General features: G+C 42.5%; 1 protein-coding gene across 6 annotated transcripts in view; it reads left to right on the top strand.

Annotated features, from left to right (window-relative positions):
* Positions 1 to 990, top strand: part of GTF2IRD1 (GTF2I repeat domain containing 1) — a 169,867-nt gene extending 168,877 nt beyond the window's left edge. For all 6 annotated transcript variants that reach the window (XM_054008426.1, XM_054008429.1, XM_054008425.1 and 3 more), the window contains one exon: positions 745 to 990. In XM_054008426.1, coding sequence (XP_053864401.1) covers positions 745 to 813 — 69 coding nt within the window. In that variant the 3' untranslated portion in view covers positions 814 to 990. The remainder of the gene's footprint in view (positions 1 to 744) is intronic.
* The last annotated feature ends 17,569 nt before the right edge of the window (positions 991 to 18,559 follow it).

The following is an 18,559-nucleotide window of genomic DNA, read 5'->3' as shown; positions in this document are numbered from 1 at the left end:
CACTCTCAGCCCTTTCGGCTCCAATAGACTTGAGGGCAGCACTTTCCAGGATCTGCCTCTGGGAGGAGAAAGTTACAATGTAGTCCCCTTTCTCCCTTGCATGCGTCCCACACGCTTCTGCTCCCGTCAGCACCAAGCAAGGAGCACTCTGTGGCAAGGGTTATGTCACGGAGTGCAGGGTACTCAGCCTGTGAAGATACTTCACAGGTTCCAGACACACATCTGAAAGATCTAAAAAAGTCCCCAACTCATAACCAGCTGCATTATTTCATAAACCAGCCCTGTCAAACTCAGGGAAGCGCTGTTAATGTGCTCCAGCTTTCCATGTGCTTTGGCCATTATGTTGTATGATGGCTCTTTGTTTTGTTTTTTATATGTATGAAAAGGTGACTATTTTGGGAGCGGTGTGAAGCTAAAATTTCCTTGAAGTAGAAACTCAAAGATGTAAAAACAAGAACCGACATCAGTGGAGATTCATGGATCTATTCTAGCTAAGGAACTGGCCTTAGTTATTTATTAGCAATTATTATTTCAAGCATAATTTTTTTTAAATAAAGCAAAAATATTAATATATTTAGAAGTTATTTTGAGTAGGTTTTATGGTGTTTTATTTTATTTAAAAAGAAAATCTTACTTGGAAATTGGAAGACTTGCCCTTGTGTGAGTGTGACAGAAACTTGATCAATGCATGTTTTTGCAGAGTATTTTGTCCTAACAGCATTTTTCTTTCTCTCTCTCTTTCAGCAATGGCCCATGTACATGTTAGACTATGGTGGTCTAAACGTCCAGATTCCAGGACCTATTAACTATTAGACCTCAATACTGAATCAGAACCTCAAATGACAGAATAAATAAATAAATGTAATTTATGTAAAAAGTGTATATTCTAATATGTATCAATGCCTTTTAGTTTTTCCAATGATTTTTACACTATATTCCTGCCATCAAGGCCTTTTTAAATAAAAATAAAAAGTGTTGCCTTGCTCTTAACCGTATTTATTTCATTATTTGTATTATCGATGAAATCCATGATAGGTAAAAATAAATACAGAAGAGCACCTTCTGATGGACAGCTGCATACCTCATCGTGCCTTGCCTCCCAAATAAAATGGGTAGTGTCTAGAGTTTGAACCCCTGATTTTTGACACAAGGTTGTCATGCTTCATTTGCCACTGGTGTCTTCAGCCTTCAGTCACCAGTTTAAAAAAAACAAACAAAAAAACCTTTTCTTGCTATTGAAACATCACCACAAAATTACAACATGAAGTATGGATGAATAAACACTTAACAGAAGCAAAGAACGGGGCCCGGATTCCCATTTATTCCACTCTAGCAGCATACAGGGGCTTTAAGGTGAGTAGAAGATTACATGTAAGCCCAGTTTAAGGAGTCTTTAACCCACCAGGGCAGGTTAAGGGGGTCTTACTTTGTACGACCATCGGTTCCTGGATTACTACCTCGACAACACTTCCTCAGTTGTCTCACGTGCCTGTCATTTGCATGTGGCTATTGTCCCTTAAATCAGAGAGAAATTCTTCCAAGAGCTCACGGAATTCCTCAATCTAATCATTCTGGATGAAATGCATCTCTGGGCAGAAAGCCTGTACGTGGCCCAGGCATCACTTACATCCCACTTAAGCCCGATTTTGGGATTTGAGAGGTGCATAGGATTGGTGCTGGCTCTCTACAATAAGGGTGAATTCCACCCTCAGCTCACAAATGAGATGAAGCCATTTCTGCTGTATAAATTGACCAGTCTTTTAAAACCATAAGAGCTTATTCATTTCCTAAGGATCAATTTCTTAACCAAGGCGATTGTAATCCATTTTTTAAAAGCTTTGGAGTCTCATGGATTGAAGAAAACTCAGGTAGGTAGCTATAGTTCTGCCGCATCTAGTGACACATGATTCTATTCAAAGGTTATAGAAATAGTCTAGTAAGTTCTACCATTAGGACATTTCAAGTAACGTGTCAAATTACTACCTTCATTCCCATTCTTTCAGCACACGTCGTCCAGTTGGCAATAAACTCCAGCAAATCATTTTAAATCGCTGCCATCTCATTTACAGATTATTGTTGTACACTGTAATATAGCTGACCAATGTGTCTCATCAAAGCACTTATTTAACATGCACTCACATGTAGGCAAGAGATTGAAAAGCCCAAGTAAGATATGATAGTCAAGGTAGGTCAGGTGCTCAGATAATACAGCATGAGGACTGTATAATAACCTGAATAGACTAGAATCGTTATTTATGGCTTTGAGATTAGCCAAGAGGAAGAGGCAAGCTGTAATACTGAAAGAAGATGACTTTAAGTGCTGTAGTTAAACGTGAATGCAGATAACTTGACGCTCTGTGAAATCTCGACTGTTGATTGCTTCTCAAGTTAAAAACCACTTGGCAACAATGATGGCAGGTCCTTCAGATATAAATCCCCCACAGACACATCCCCATTCCTCCCAATAAAGGAAGCTAACCCCCAGTTTGGTTTAGTATAGTTCCAGACTGAAGAAAGTTGGGTTAATTTTGGAAAACCATTGCTCAATGTTGGTGCTCATACCCAGACATCCTTGCTATACTTCACTATTGGGTTTGCCAGCGTTTTCCACTGGTGCATTTCTAGAGCTTCTAAGTGTATCTAAGAAGGAAGGAAGGTACTAGATCCAAGAAGAGAAGCCAATTGTGAATACCCTTTTACAATATAATATGTTTCTATATTTGGAAGACCTAAGCCACCTTTTTGTAGTAAGGGCTTCACATCTTTCTACTTTAATATTGGTCTTTTCACTTCCCACAGAAGCATTTTTGATCATACCTTGAATTGTTTGAAAGCTCTTGGGATTTTATATCGATTTCCTGGACCTCCAGTCACTGCTGAGTTAGATGCAAATTATAACAAGAAACAACTTCCTCCACAGGTTTCAGAATAGCAGCCGTGTTAGTCTGTATCCACAAAAAGAACAGGAGTACTTGTGGCACCTTAGAGACTAACAGATTTATTTGAGCATAAGCTTTCGTGGGCTACAGCCCACTTCTTCGAGAAAAGGCACAAAGCCAACAACGAAGGGAAGGGCAAAGAGCTGTATTACTGGGCCCAGATAGAAGTTCAGTTTCACATCAGAAGAGCTGACCCCTACATTTCAAGTCTTCCGTCTGGCTGCCACCCAAACCCAGAATATTGCCAAGTAGAAAAAATAATTTCACACATAAAATTAATTTCCTCTTCAGAAATTTATTGTCGAATCAAAGCATCTAGGTGCCTGCTAATAAAGATGGATTCATTACATTGTGACTGTTTCATTTTAAAAATTCAGTTCAGTAAAACTGAAGATTACTGCGTCTTTGTAATAAAGTAAGCTTTACTGCATCGTTCCAAGTTTCCCACAGATTTCCTTGCTGTTCTTTGCGTACATGGGGTGGTGCTGTTTGCAGAATTTAGGTCTAATGTACTGCATAGTTCATGGGGCCTTAATTACTTGTATTAAAAGGCAAGGGTTAAATTGAGTCAGTGGAGTTAAATTAGGATAAACAGATATCAGAGTTACACTAGGGATGAATTTGGTCCAAAAATTGTAAGGGAATCATAAAGGTTTTCCCTTTCAAGCCTTCCTTGATTACCAGGGAGGAGTCACGCAGGGAATCAGGAAATGGCCGTGTCATGGACTCTTCTCCAGTCAACCTTATGGCCATGCCTCACTTCCGTGTCTGTCCAGTGCTTCTGCAAAGGGATCCCTCATAACCCAAGGCTATGATTCAAATACTCCTGTTTGTCCCCGGATGTCTAACATCCACCAGAATGGATGCACTTCCCATGCATGCACTTACTGTAATTATGTACCTGAGGTGAAATGGGAAGAAGATGACAAACAATAAAGACCCTGCGTTACCTCTTTTACCCGGGCTACAAGGAAGGAACAAAATAATTTTACCAGTAATTTCTGCCCAGGACCCAAAGGCCTCATCCTGGGATGTGCTTAGTCATATGCTCAATGTACACTTCTCCTGTCATAGATTATTCAGACGCTGAAAAGCTGGTACTGAAGCTGCTGCCCTCTATCCTTTCAGAATTGCTCCCAATGGAAGTGCCTGTCTGAAGGAGTTCTTCGTTTTAAATGAACAATTCCTACCTTCTTTTTTTATCTCCACTAACATTTCTTTTCCCGTTACTTTCTCTTTCATTTTATTAGATAGAAGGAAATACAAGAATAACACAGATATGCATTAGTAGGCTATTGGACCAATAATTTATAAACTTGGGTACCAAAAACTGGGTGCCTGACTCTAGGAACCTCTAAATAAAAGTGGTTTGCTGGGAGAAAGGATAGTCTTGTGGTTCAGGCACTGGACTGGGACTCAGGAGGTCTGGACTCGGTTCCATGATTTTTCACAATTTCCTCTGTGACCCTGGCCTCACCACTTGCTCTTTCTCAACCTCAATTCCTAGCCTTTAAAATAAGGATAGTATGAGAATGTCTGTGTTGTCTATTTAGATTGTAGATTCTTTGGAACGAAGACTGTCGTCTTACTATGAGTATGTACAGCTCCCAGTGCAATGAGGTCCTGATCTTGGTTGAGGCTTATTAGCTGCTACTGTGATATACTACTAACTTTATTTTTAGAAGTGATGAAGACCAATAATTTCCAATGAAGTCTACAGGATCTCAGTCCCACTGAAAATATGCCTCACTTAGAAAACGTCCATCATTATGCTTTGTGTTATTCTGGAACATGGAGGCATTTGAAAAGTGAATTCTAACCTTTCCCCTTTGGAAAAGTGATGATAATTGCTTTATTGGTGTTTACAGTCCGATATAATTCCAGCAATTTCCATAATCTTGATCTTTTCATTTGTGGTGTATTTTTACACACGGCTTTTGTCTATACGTGATGACATACCAAATGGAATCTCTTCCATTGCAATTAGAACACTGAAGATGCGGATCCTAACACTTCAGCCACGTTTCTCATTCATTACTTTTGAAAGAGTTTGGTGATTTTGTGTGTATGTGTGTCTACAAATTCAATAACAATCCTCATTAAGAGTTGCAAAACATGAAACCATTTTGATCTCAGACAGATGGCAGCTAAATGAAGTTTAATTAAAGAATGAGAGCTTTGATTCAAATCATTTTTAAAATATAGCATACCGAGACGCTGGAGAAACAGCATAAACAGCATCTGGGCTTTTATTCAGAACCCAGAATCCATTTGTGAGGAAACACTTTGCAAAACATTTCAGTGAAATGAGTTTGTCAACAACCTCTTGAGAGACTCAAGCTGCTGGCCGGATACAGCATAGAAATCTTGCTTTCTCGCTGAGATAATATGGCAAATACCTAGGAAACTGCTAAGGAACCAATGAGAATTTTCAATTGGTTGGGTTATTAGAACTGAATGAGTCTTGTTCCTTGAGTTTTCTTGAAGAATTAAACTAAATCAAAAGAGAGTAAGGTTTGATTTAAGTCACAATTGCAGTCAAAATCTATTCTGGTCTGCATAGGTTCTTATATAAGTAGTATTTGAGCACCTTCCAGTAGCATATTAAGCAAGATGACGAACATCTGTTGCATGTTACTCAATAGCATGTAGATTCTAACATGTAGATTATAACACGGGCTAAGCTGGGCTGACTTGAAGGCTAGGTTTTAACTCAACCAGGTTAGTGCAGGTTCAAGGCAGTGTGCCTTGTCTACACTGAGCTGCTGGAAGGTGTTGGTTAGCTCATGTCAGCTAACACATAGTTAGAGCACACAATAAACCCTCATCTGGACCCGGCTTGAAGCACAAACTGCTGCATTGGGGCAGCCTACACACCACTCCTGGCTTAAGGCTATGCCTTAAAGTCAGAATCTAGCCAGTTATTTCCACAGCAACCAACAGTGCCAAAGGTTTGTGAGTTCAAGTGATAAGGAGCAGGGACAGGTGAATGATTATGAAACATAGGCCCAGATTCTGAAAGGTATTTAGGTTCCTAACACCGATTGATTGCAATGGGAGTTACGTGTCTAATACCGGTGAGGATCTGGACCACAGAGCCTGATTCTCCATTTATGCCAGGTTGTGTGGCCATTTAAACCAGCACCAATTGGGTGTAACTTGCTCCCATTCTGATCTGGGGCTAGGTCTACACTACCCGCCTGAATCGGCGGGTAGAAATCGACCTCTCGGGGATCGATTTATTGTGTCCCGTCGGGACGCGACAATCGATCCCCGAATCGACGCTCTTACTCCACCAGCGGAGTAAGCGCCGTCGACAGGAAGCCGCAGAAGTCGATTTTGCCGCCATCCTCACAGCGGGGTAAGTCGGCTGTGATACATCGAATTCAGCTACGCTATTCACGTAGCTGAATTTGCGTATCTTAAATCGACTCCCCCCTGTAGTGTAGATGTACCCTGGGAATATTTTGCCCCATTTTGCACTGGTGTAAATGACTGCACAGCGGCAGAGCAATGGAGACTTGGGTCCAGGAATCTTTTTTGTCATACAAGGGAATCCACTAATAATAACTGAAGGAAGAGAAATACAGAAATTATTGCTTGTGTACTGACTTCCCCCCTTTCTCAGCAGATCAGACTACTTTTCAAAGGGTTTCCCTGTGGTGGCAGCAGCTGATCAGCACAGTTTTCAGATCATGCATATTCAGGTTTTAAGTATTTCACAACCTCTAAAAGCTGTGGGGTCTTCAAAACCATCCATTCCTTTTTTCTCAGCTGGTGAAGATTGGCCCAACTCCTGTGACCCCACTGGAGCGACACCAATTTACACTAGCTGAGGATCTGGCCCATGAAGTGGAGTTTAAAATATTCAGGATATTTTGAAGCCGCACATCTTCCTTGAGGCTGATTCTCCATTGCTCTGCACCTTGTGTGCAGTCATTGGAGTGTAAAATGCTGCTTGTCTGGTTGGGTGATAACGTTTTACACCCACGCTGCCCAGATGCAAATGCTGCACACTGTAGAAGACTTTGGGGAGTCAGGCAACTTGTTTTCCTCTCTTGGGTGAGTTGTCTCAGTGATTAACCTGATGAAGAACATGCCCATTAAATATCATCTGTAGCAATGTACCAATGGAGAACACCGTGAATTACAAGTGACTGGCATCCCCATGCTGAAACTTTGAGGTATGTTTCAGTGTGTGTGTGTGTGTGTGTATATATATATATATATATATATATATATATATATATATATATATATATATGTGTGTATATATGTATATATACACACACACACACCTCCATTTTATGTTAACGGGCTGTATCTGTACAGCAAGGAGAGTGGAGAAGAGCCCTTCTGCAGAGATCAGCATGATGTTAACATATATGTGGTGTTCCTAGTTCTACCCTTTTTCTTTGGTTCCTCAGCATTGCATTGTATTAAGGGAGGCCTGGGCTTCGCAGTTCACTTTCTCTAAATCATCTGAGAAAATGGTTTCAGCAGCAAACCTGGTTCGACTGCAGCAGGTGATGATGTACGTATGTAATCAGACGGGGTTTTCTTTTTCAGTGTCCCATGAGGACACTACCACTGGAGCGTCTAAATCATTTCTTAAGTGAATATATTAAACAGTTGCTTCCGTTCAAATTAACAGATCCATGGGGCACGAAGACAGATTGATGCAGCTGAATTAAATTGGCACACTTTAATACCAACCTTCTAACACCATTTGCGTGGGTATTTTTTGTGACATTGAACAATGGGATGGAGCTGTGTGACCCATCACTGAAGTATTTTGGATGGGGTTTATTAAACTGATAAGACTGGCATTCCTCAAAATGCAGGCAACAACCTAGAGTGGGTTATTTGTTACAGTCAAATGACTTCATGATCCTTAGAGACTAGATTTTAAAGCTGCTTGGGGTTGGGGATACCTAGTTCCCAAGGGTGTCATAGAAGCATAGAATATCAGAGTTGGAAGGGATCTCAGGAGGTCATCTAGTCCAACCCCCTGCTCAAAGCAGGACCAATCCCCGGACAGATTTTTGCCCTAGATCCCTAAATGGCCCCCTCAAGGATTGAGCTCACAACCCTGGCTTTAGCAGGCCAATGTTCAAACCCCTGAGCTATCCCTCCCCTCTGATTAGAGGTCTGCTCGGGCCTACTTTTTAGGCCTGACCCAGATCTGAACTGGACCCAAGCTGACCCAACCTGAGCCAAGCCCAAGAAAATGAAGTAGTTTTCCAACCCAACCCTCCTTATTGAACTTAAGTCAGCACCAGTGCTGCCACCTCCTGCCTGTGGGGTAGGCTGTTCTCCTCCTAGGCCTGGGGTCAGCACAGAAGTGGCTGTGTGGAGCGGTGGATGGGTACCCTGCTCCTGCCAGCCTCCGCCCTGTGGTTTGCTCTGTGTGCACTGCAGAGCGAGAGGCACTGCGAGTCCTCGGGACACTCGCAATGAGGTGGTGGCCAGCAGGAGCAGGGCACCCAGCCGCTGTAGTGTGGACCCTGTGGGCAGGAGCAGAAGAGCTGACTGAGCCCAATGGGGTCCATTTTTTTTCCCTACCCGCCACTTCTAGTTGGGTTGCAGGGTTCTAGCCCATATGTCCCAGGCTGGTTTGGAAAGCCTAGGCCAGATTTTTAAAATGGGCTCCCTCCCCAGGCAGTCGGTTTTTGGGCCTGCAATGGTGGTTACTTGGATAGCTAGGTGCCTAATTAGCTCGAAAGCTTGTCTCTCTCACCAACAGAAGGTGGGCCAATAAAAGATTACCTCACCGGCTTGTCTCTCTAGGTACCTCATAGGCAGGCAATGCAACCCTTAAGCTAGGCCTGCAGTAATAGAAGGGAATAATTCCCCTTTTGTGCTGGATTTTTAGTAGCACTGATCTATCTGTCTTAGGTACGTATCTAGAAAACCACAGGAACACCACTGTGACCCACATAGGTTGAGCGAGGCACCTAGGCTCCCTATACAATGAATGGGGTGAGAGAGAGACGCCTTAGAGTGCAAGCTGCCAAAGCCAGCATGCTAGGTGGGGAGCTGCCTAAGCTAGCCAATGGGAGTTGCCGAGAACAGGGGTGTCTGCTAAGCCCTGCCCCTCTCCGAGATAGGCGTGTAAAACCTGGCTGCAGAGAGGCTCCTAGATCTGCTGGAGATCCACGAACAGGAATGATTTACGTTTTTATCCACAGTGGAACAGTCCCTGGGGCAGAGAGAGGAGAGTGAGTGTGGGAATAAGAATGACTGTGGTCAGTGATTAGGGCGCCCACCTGGGAGGTGGAAGACCCAGGGTTCAGCCCCCCGGCTCCAGTCACTCTGTCATTATTTCTCCACAGTGGAACAGCTTCAATAGGAGGGACTGCGGGAGCCCTCTGCATCAGCACTCCAATCCGTCAGTGGGGAGAGCATGCTCCTGAGAAGTGGAAGACCTTTGTTTAAATCCCAGCTCCCCCTCTAGCAGAGAGGAAGGAACTGAAGCTGGGTCTCCCCCATCCCAGGTGAGTGCTCTAACTCTTGGGGTAAAAGTTATAAGGTGAGCACTGACTCCAGCGGACAGATTTGGAATGGGATCCGGTCCAACAGGCCACCCCTTAGCAAAGCCTACCCCATTGAGCTCTGCACGTAACTTAGGCAGCCTAACATCTGTCTTCCCTGGTTTGTGGATCACTCTGGGGCTTCGGTGAGGGATAAGCGCCCACACCTAGAGTGACACAGCGGTGCGCAGGCCCTGTGGCAGAAACTTAGGTGCCAAGGGAACTTTTACCCTGAAAATTTAGGCGTGGAGTGAAGTTAGGCACTTATACAGTGTTTCTCAGGAATTTTGTAAATCACAATGTAGCCAAAACTGGGTCTTATGCACCTAAATTGGTGGTTTAGGCACCTAATTACCTTGTTACCTGAGCCAAAGAAGCTAAAGCCCAGAGTGAAATCAGTGGGAGTTCGACATCTAAATACCTTTGAAGATCTGGGCTAAGTGACTTGTCTGTGCTTATGCAAGATGTCTGTGGTAGAGCAAAGAATTGAACCTGCATCTCCCAATTCTCAGCTATCACCTTAACAGGACCTTCTATTAATAGCATGGAAAACGATGACAGGTGAAATTCACCCCTCTCTCACAAAGCCTGAGTAATGGGGACTCCTCCGGAGGCCATAGGGGATACCTGCCTCTGTGGCAGCTATTCTAGCTTATGGGATGGACCCTATGCCTCGTTAGGGGCTGAAATAGCAGGGTCAGCCCTTTCACAACTCCTACCCGTAACAGTAACCCTTGCCAATCTGTTCATTGCTAACACTGTGCCCCACTCTGCAGAGCAGTGGGGTGTGTGAAGGGACTCCACACTGCCCACCCCGTGCTCATCTTCATGGAGGGTGGCAGTACTGCACTGCCTTGTACAGGTCGTCTCTAATCAGGTGAATTACATCCCACCTCTTGGGTGCAGATTGTAATGGTTTTACTATGTTGGGGGAAGGCAGAGAGTTTTGGAAATGTACAAAAATACTCAACTAATAATACGGTGTTTATACTGGAGTGAAATGAGACACGTCACAAATGCAGGCATTTTTAACTGGCACTCCCAGAGCATTTTCCCTCCAAGAATGTCAAAACACTTTGAAAAGCCTAACACGCTAAGGCTCTCAACATTCCTGGGAGCTAAAGTGTTATTTATTATTGCCCTTTAAGAGAGGAGGAAACTGAGGCACGGGGCATGTAACTGCCTACCCCATGGGTACAAACTAAGCTCATGGCAGAACTGGGAATACAACCCAAGTCTCTGGACTCCCAGGCCCACTCTCTTTCTCTATATGTCTCATTGATTTACAGACCCAAAGACCTTCAGGAAACCAGCAAAAGCTTGGTTACATAACTGCACTCAAAAACAAAACAATGCAAAACTTTAGAGCCTACAAGTCCACTCAGTCCTACTTCTTGTTCAGCCAATCGCTCAAACAACTCTGTTTTACATTTGCAGGAGATAATGCTGTGCTTGCCACGGGTGCCGACTTTTCAAAGTGCCGGGGAGTGCTTGACCCCTGGCTCCACTCTAGCTCCCCCCACCCCTTACCCCAAGGCCCCACCCACACCCTCTTTCCGCCCTCACTCTGCCTCTTCCCGTGCAGTTCTGCCCCTTCCCCATACTTTAGGAAAGATGTGGACAAACTGGAGAGTCCAGAGGCAAGCAACAATAATTATAAAAGGTTTAGAAAACATGACCTATGAGGAAAGGTTAAAAAAACTGGACGTGTTTAGATTTGAGAACTGGTGACTGAGTGGAGACCTGATAAGTTTTCAAATATGTTAAGGGCTGATATAAAGAGGATGGTGATCAATTGTTCACCATGTCCACTGAAGGTATCACAAAAAATAATCAGCTTAATGTGCAGCAAGGGAGATTTACGTTAAATATTGGGAAAAACTTTCTAACTGTAAGGGTACTTTAGCTCTGGAACAGGCTTCGAATGGAGGTTGTTGAATCCCCATCATGTAAAATATTTCCCTCTAGAATGTAGAGAGATTTTAATGGAAAGGAAGGAAATAACCATGATGGCTTGGATAAAGTTGTGGGCCAGTGTGGAGCTGAACCAAAACAATGAATGATTGGTAGAAATTTGCAGTATGAATAACCTAGTGATAGGTGGAACAATATTTCCTCATAAAGAAATCCATAGTGACATAGAACTCCCCAGATGGTATTACCATATGGATCTCACTTCTGCATTTCAAGAATGTTTTGCAGCTTGTTGGCAGATGTACGTGCGTACAGGGAAGCAGATGTTGGCAGTGACCATAATCTTTGTATTGCTCAACTGATCATCAAGTTAAAGAGGATGAAAAAGGTTAAAAGAAGACCATGCACCAACAGCACACAATTAAGAGCCCTAAAACAAAAGTGCATTTCACAGGTTCAGTGTTCTTCAGTTAACGACATTAGAAAACCAAGACATAAACTCTGTGGGAAAACATCAGAAAGTGCTATCGAAAAAGTGCAGAGACAGTTCTAATAACAAAATCTAAAAGGGAAGAATGGATTAGCGATGCTACTTGTGAAGTATTGAAAAAGAGAAAAAGTGTAAACAAAAGCACATGAATGCTAAGACATGAAGAGACAAACAAGTGGCAAGAGGAATACAGAGCTCTAGACAGAGAGGTAAAAGAAAGTGCTAGAAGAGAGAAAAGGAGAGATATTGATAAAAATGTCCAGGGGCTGAAAATGCTAGCCAAAAAGGGGACCTTGCAAACTTGTAGGAGACAATCAAACAGCTAACAGGAAACTTCAGCAGTACCCAATTAAAGGCCCAATTAAAGATGCAATGGAAAAACTCAGTATAGAAGAACAACATAGGAAAAGACAGGCAGAATGTTTTCGGGCTGTTCTAAATAGACCAAGCCCAAGTGAACTACTAGAAATATGTGATGAAGACATATCAATTGATATTGATTTAGGAGCTATTACAATGGAAGAAGTTAGAAAATCCATCAGTAAAATAAAAAATGGGGAAAGCAGCTGGAGAGGATAACTTTATGGGGGAGCTGCTTAAAGCAAGTAATGAAACAGCCCTCCAACCTTTCCTTGTGTTTTTGGATAGAATATGGAATGAAGAAGAGAACCCAGCACAGTGCAATAGAGGCCTTAGAGTCAACCTGCCGAAGAAGGGTGCCCTTTCCAACTGCAATAATTGGAAAAGAATCACATTATTCTGTGTCTGGAAAAAGCACGTGCAACATCATCCTAGAACATATCAAGAAACAATAGACCTTCAACTTAGAACTAAGTTCATTATTGAGATAATGTACAGACCATATTGTTGTTCTCATACATATTGAAGAACAAAGTGTGGAGTGGCAAGCATCTCTTGTTATAAATGTTATAGACTTCTAGAAGGGTTCTGACAGTGTAACAGAGACAGTCTTTGGAAAATTATGGCATATTATGGAATACCAGCAAAAATAATTAGGAGAATCAACAACAATCTGTATGTTATCCCAGGTCTTGAACCCAGGCCAGGGAGTTCCTAGACAGCCTTTACATCCTGGCCTCCACACACTGTCTGTTGAAACCAGGGCGGGCTGAGAGGCTAGTAGGACTATAGCCTCAGCCAAGGGATTGCCCAGGGGAGCAATCAGAAGAAGGCTGCAGCAAGTTGTCTGAGCAACTAGACGATCCCCTGTGGTGGCTGCATTGGACCCTGCTTCCTGCACCCAACCCTGTTCCTGCTCTGCTTGCTGTGTCACCCCTGCCTTCGCTCCTGTTCCCACTGTGTTCCTGCTCTGCACCTGATCCTTGCCTCTCCTCCAGTTCCTGTGCCTCCAACCATCAGTTACCGGTCCTGACTCCAACCCCAGCCGCTGACTTCTGACTCTGGCTTGATCTCTGGCTTAGATAATTGTTTGTTGACTCCGGTGCTAATCCTGAGCTTCGTTCCCCAACTTGGATGCCTGCTCTGCCCACTAGATCTGACTCCTGTTCTGATCACTAGGCAAGACTACCTACATTCTGGTCCATAACTGATAATATTGAATGTGCCATCAGAGATGGTGATGACATCACCCAGTGGTTTGCAGTGACAACTAGAATAAGGCAAGGGTATGTTATATCCCCACTATTGTTTGCGCTGGTTATTGACTACGTCATGAGGAAAGAAATCGCAGAAGGTAACTGTCATAAACATACAGCTAAAGGTAGCATAAAATCCCTCCTTACCCTGTAAAGGGTTAATCCCTCCTTTACCTGTAAAGGGTTAAGAAGCGCAGATAACCTGGTTGACACCTGACCAAAAGGACCAATAAGGGGAGAAGATGCTTTCAAATTTGGGGAGGAAGGTTTTTGTTTTTGTGTTCCTTTGTTCTCTCCGGGTCAGCGAGGAACCAGGGCAGGGAAAATACAGCTCCCTAAGCCATATCTAAACTAAGCATCTAATATTACAGAAATAGTAAGTAATAGCGAGGAAATGCGTTAGATTATCTTTTGTTTTAGCTTGTACATTTTACCTGTGCTAAGAGAGAGGTTTATCCCTGTTTTTGTAACTTTAAAGTTTTGCCTAGAGGGAAAATCCTCTGTGTTTTGAATCTTTTTGTTACCCTGTAAAGTTATCTTCCATCCTGATTTTACAGAGGTGATTCTTTTATTTTTTTTTAAATAAACTTCTTTTAAGAACCTGATTGTTTTTCCGTGTCCTAAAGACCCAGGGGGTTTGATCTGTGCTCACATTGTAACCAATTGGTTAGGATATTATTCTCAAGCCTCCCCAGGAAAGGGGGTGTAAGGGCTTGGGGGGATATTTTGGGGGAGGTAGGGCTCCAAGTGGCCCTCTCTGAAGGTTTGTGTAAATCACTTGGTGGTGGCAGCGATACCAAGGGCAAGGAAGGAATTTGTGTCTTAGGGAAGTTTTAAACCTAAGCTGGTAGAAATAAGCTGAAGGGGGTTTTCATGCGGGTCCCCACATCTGTATCCCAGTGTTCAGAGTGGGGAGGGAACCCTGACAGAAATTGAGGCATTTTATGGGCAAATGATAAAGCACAATTGGATGACCTTGTCTGACTTAGTTCAACACATCATTTAATGGAAGAAAAGACCCAGCTTTTGGCAGATATAGCAAAACAAATTGGTTTGTTCATCAACAAGGGGAAGACAAAAATATATGGCTATCAATATCCCAAAAGTTATCATTAGAATGGACAAAGGAACTCTAGAAGAAGTAAGTCATTTTATCTATCCAGGGAGACAATGTGCAGTGATGGTGACACCAAGCTAGATGTCGAGCAACAAATATCAAAAGCAGCAAACAGCTTTCATAAACTTGAAAAGATTTGGAAAAGTACCATGATTGGCTGTGATACAAATACGGATTCATAACACCAGCATTTTGTCTGTCCTCTTTTATGGAGCAGAGATATGGAAATCTACAAAAATTGGTAAGAAAATCAACTAATTCCAAAGTAAATGCCTGCAGAAGATCTTCAGAGTCCATTGGAAAAAGTTTCTTGCAACATCACAAATTCTAAATAGACCAAACCAATCAAAATCATCAAATATAGTAAGAAGATGACAATTGACATATTTAGGACATACTTTATGGATGCCACCAACATGACTTCCATGCCAAGACGTCGCCTGGGAAGAGAAAAAGAGGGCGATCTAGAGAAACATTATGAAGAACAATAAAGAAGCCGAAGCCTGAACAGACTAACACAAGACCGAAATAAATGGTGGAAACTGGCAGATGTCTATGCCCTTGAGAGCGTGGGAAGATGAAGAAGAAAAAAGCTATGTAGTGAGAACTGCAGCCAAACCACCACGAAAAATAGGAGGCAACATTTAGCAAAATCCTCTGGACCTGACTGAAGACAAGGCAATAACAGGAAAAGACTACTCAACAAGTATTATTAAGATCTGGTGAAGTCTGGTGCAATGGCCAATGAAGCACACTGTCCTACAGGAAGCACCTTCTCCAATCACAGTTAAGAAGGATTTAACTGGAACATTGAGAGGGCAGCATTTATAGCAATAAGGGGTCTGGTTGCATTTAAGTCTTCAAGCATAACCCATCTCTTCTCCCATACCCCTTCTGAAATAACCCTCCCCAACAAAACCCTTAAGATCTTGGGGAGTTTAGTCAGCCCTGTGCTAAAGCGATAAAAACCAGAAATTCCAAGGCAAATATTACATATTTTTGAGGAGAAAGTAATACAATTTTACTGTTCAAAAGTCTGGTGGGTAAGTGAAAAGAGGGAAGTATTTTCAAATATGTTTAAAATTGTTTTCAAAGACAGATCATGAACTTGAAATCTAGTCAGTTTAAAATAGAGTTAAAAGTAGTTCATTATAGAAATGTAGGGCTGGAAGGGTCCTTACAGGATCAAGTCCAGCCCCCTGCAGTGAGACAGGGCCAAATAAACCTAGGCCATGCCTGACCAGTGTTTGTCTAACCTGTTCTTAAAAACCTTCAATGATGGGAATTCCAAAACCTGCCTTGGAAGCCTATTCCAGTGCTTAACTATCCTTACAGTTAGCAAGTTTTTCCTAATATCTAACTTAAATCTCCCTTGCTGCAGATTAAGCCTATTACTACTTGTGCTACCTTCAGGAGACACAGTGAACAAGTGGTCCCCGTCTTCTTTAGAACAGCCCTTAACATATTAAAAGCAGATGATCATGCCCCCTATGTGTTGATGTGCAAGAAGCGGCCAAGGTTTTCAGCTAGCATCCCCATCCTGCCACCATGTTGTGCAGCAAAAGCATCCCAGTTTTGCTGCCAGGGGCACTTCATATCTGCAGAGGCAAGGTGCAGGATATACCTGATAATGATCCTGAAACATAATTAGATAATTAATGGGAGTGATCTTCCATTTCTTGCTCAGGTGAAAAAAATCCTATTGACTTCAGTAGGCATTTAACCTGAATAAGGAATGCAGGTTTGTGCACAGCGCACATGGAACAGAAGAAGCCATGTAAAAGTGCCAATATAGATTTATTTTAAAATATTTTCAGTGGTTATTGCATTGACAACTCATTGTTGGTACAAATATCTAACAACATATAGAATTATAGGTAAAGCTACCAAAAATGGGTAGCAAAAAGCTATGACTACCGCTAAGGTTAGAAAGCATTTGTCTTAGCTATATCTGTAAGCTTCATTCCACATTTTCAGTTTAATTTTATTTAAAAAAAATAGAGGTGGATTAAAAAACTTCAACAGATGAGGTTTTCCGTAAATAAATGCAATGTTTATCAAAATCTAAATGTTCTGTGGGACCATGACTGTCAACATTTTTGACAGGGAAAAATTGAAATGAATTGTTTTGACTTTTTTATTTTGATGTTGAAATATTTATATAAGGGAAAACATTTAATTTGTACTTTATCATTTCAATTAATTTTGTTTTGACTTATATGAAAATATTCATTTTATTATTTTGATCTAATAGTATATAACATATATTATAGTTAATATTTTCATATAAATGTCTAAACTACATGTCTTTACTTCATGAAATGACATGTTTTGACATATATTTTGTAAAAAGAACATTATCAACGTAAATTGGGACTTTCTGACATTTCAATTTTGCTGGAAATTTTCATTCTGATTCTGTACAAAAACAAATTTTGAAATGTCAGAATTTCCTGTGGAATGGAAATTCCACTTTCCAAGCAGCTCTAATAGCAGTGTAGTAAGACAACTAAAAATTGGCCTGACCATGATCAGCAAAACTGGGCCTAATATATGGCTTCATTATACTGAGCACAAGTGGGGAAATGTAATATGTGCTTAGATTATTACAGCAAGGAAAGGAACTATTTTTATACTAGTTGTTTATTGTGCTTATATAAGTCTAGATAAGGAGACTATAAAGCTGTTAATTTTAACAAAAAACATGATATTTATTGGCATGAAATTGTTTTCACCTTCCACTGTGGCTTCTACGGAGCACTGACACTCTAGGCTGTTTGCTGAAACTAAACAATGTAAACTAATGTTTGTTGATTTTCCAGAATAACTTTGCAACCCAACGGTGCCTTGGGCAGCTAGGAGGAGGGTCTGGCAGCATGGATCAGATAGCAAGATGATGTTCTTTTCTACAACACATGCACAGCTAAGATAAGTATTAGACAGCAAACAGTAGCATGTGTGTTTAGATGTGTACACAGGCCTGTTGAGAGAAATTTAGGGCTCCATCCCCTTTCCCCCGCAAGATGTTTTGGGGCTGTCCTGAGCTTGGGATCCTAGTTTAATTATCCCCCTCTTCTTGACATCCCTCTGTACGCATCTCATTTTTGGGGCCAGAAGGTGGTGAAATTAGCTGATAAACATAACAGTGCGTAATTTGTCTTTTGTCATACAAAATCAGAGTACACCGTTCCAGTGATCCAAACATACACACTCAAGATAACATATGGATCATGTAGCAAACGGCACTGCGGCTTTCCCTATTACTTTTTGCAGCAATGGAATTCAGCTGATCCATGCACCGCTGTGTAATTTGTCTTTTGTTATGTGAAAGCAGAGGACCCACCCTGTCACTGATGCAAAAGCACGTGTCTCCATGGATCAGGTACTGGCCAGCTGTGCATCACCGGGATCTTTCCCTATTACTTTTGTGTTTGTTTGAGGGGTGGGTGTGTGTGTGGGGGGGGCGGGGGTTGTTTAAGGGGTATGTGTGGGGGTGTGTGTGTTTGATTGAGGGGTGGGTGGGGGTTGTTTAAGGGGTATGTGTGGGGGTGTGTGTGTTTGATTGAGGGGTGGGTGGGGGGAGGTTTGAGGGGTGTATGTGGGGTGTGTGTGTGTTTGACGGGTGTTTGAGGGGTGTGTGTGGGGGGAGGTTTGTTTGAGTGGTGGGGGGGGTTGTTTGAGGTGTGTGTGGGGGGAGGTGTGTGTGGGGGGGTGTTTGTTTGAAGAGTATGTGTGGGTGTGGGTGTGTTTGATTGAGGGGTGTGGGGGGGGGTTTGAGGGGTGTGTGTGTGGGGGGGTGTTGGATGGGTGTTTGTTTGAGGGGTGTGTGGGGTGTTTGAGGGGTGTGTGGGGGGAGGTGTGTGTGGGGGGTGTTTGTTTGAGGGGTATGTGTGGGTGTGGGTGTGTTTGAGGGGTGTGTGTGGGGGTTTGAGGGGTGTGTGTGTGTGGGG

Source organism: Malaclemys terrapin, chromosome 18, assembly GCF_027887155.1.
Source record: "Malaclemys terrapin pileata isolate rMalTer1 chromosome 18, rMalTer1.hap1, whole genome shotgun sequence".
In the NCBI taxonomy this organism is placed as follows: Eukaryota; Metazoa; Chordata; order Testudines; family Emydidae; genus Malaclemys; species Malaclemys terrapin.
Note: the sequence above shows the minus strand (reverse complement) of the source record. Positions and strands in the feature narration are given on the sequence as shown.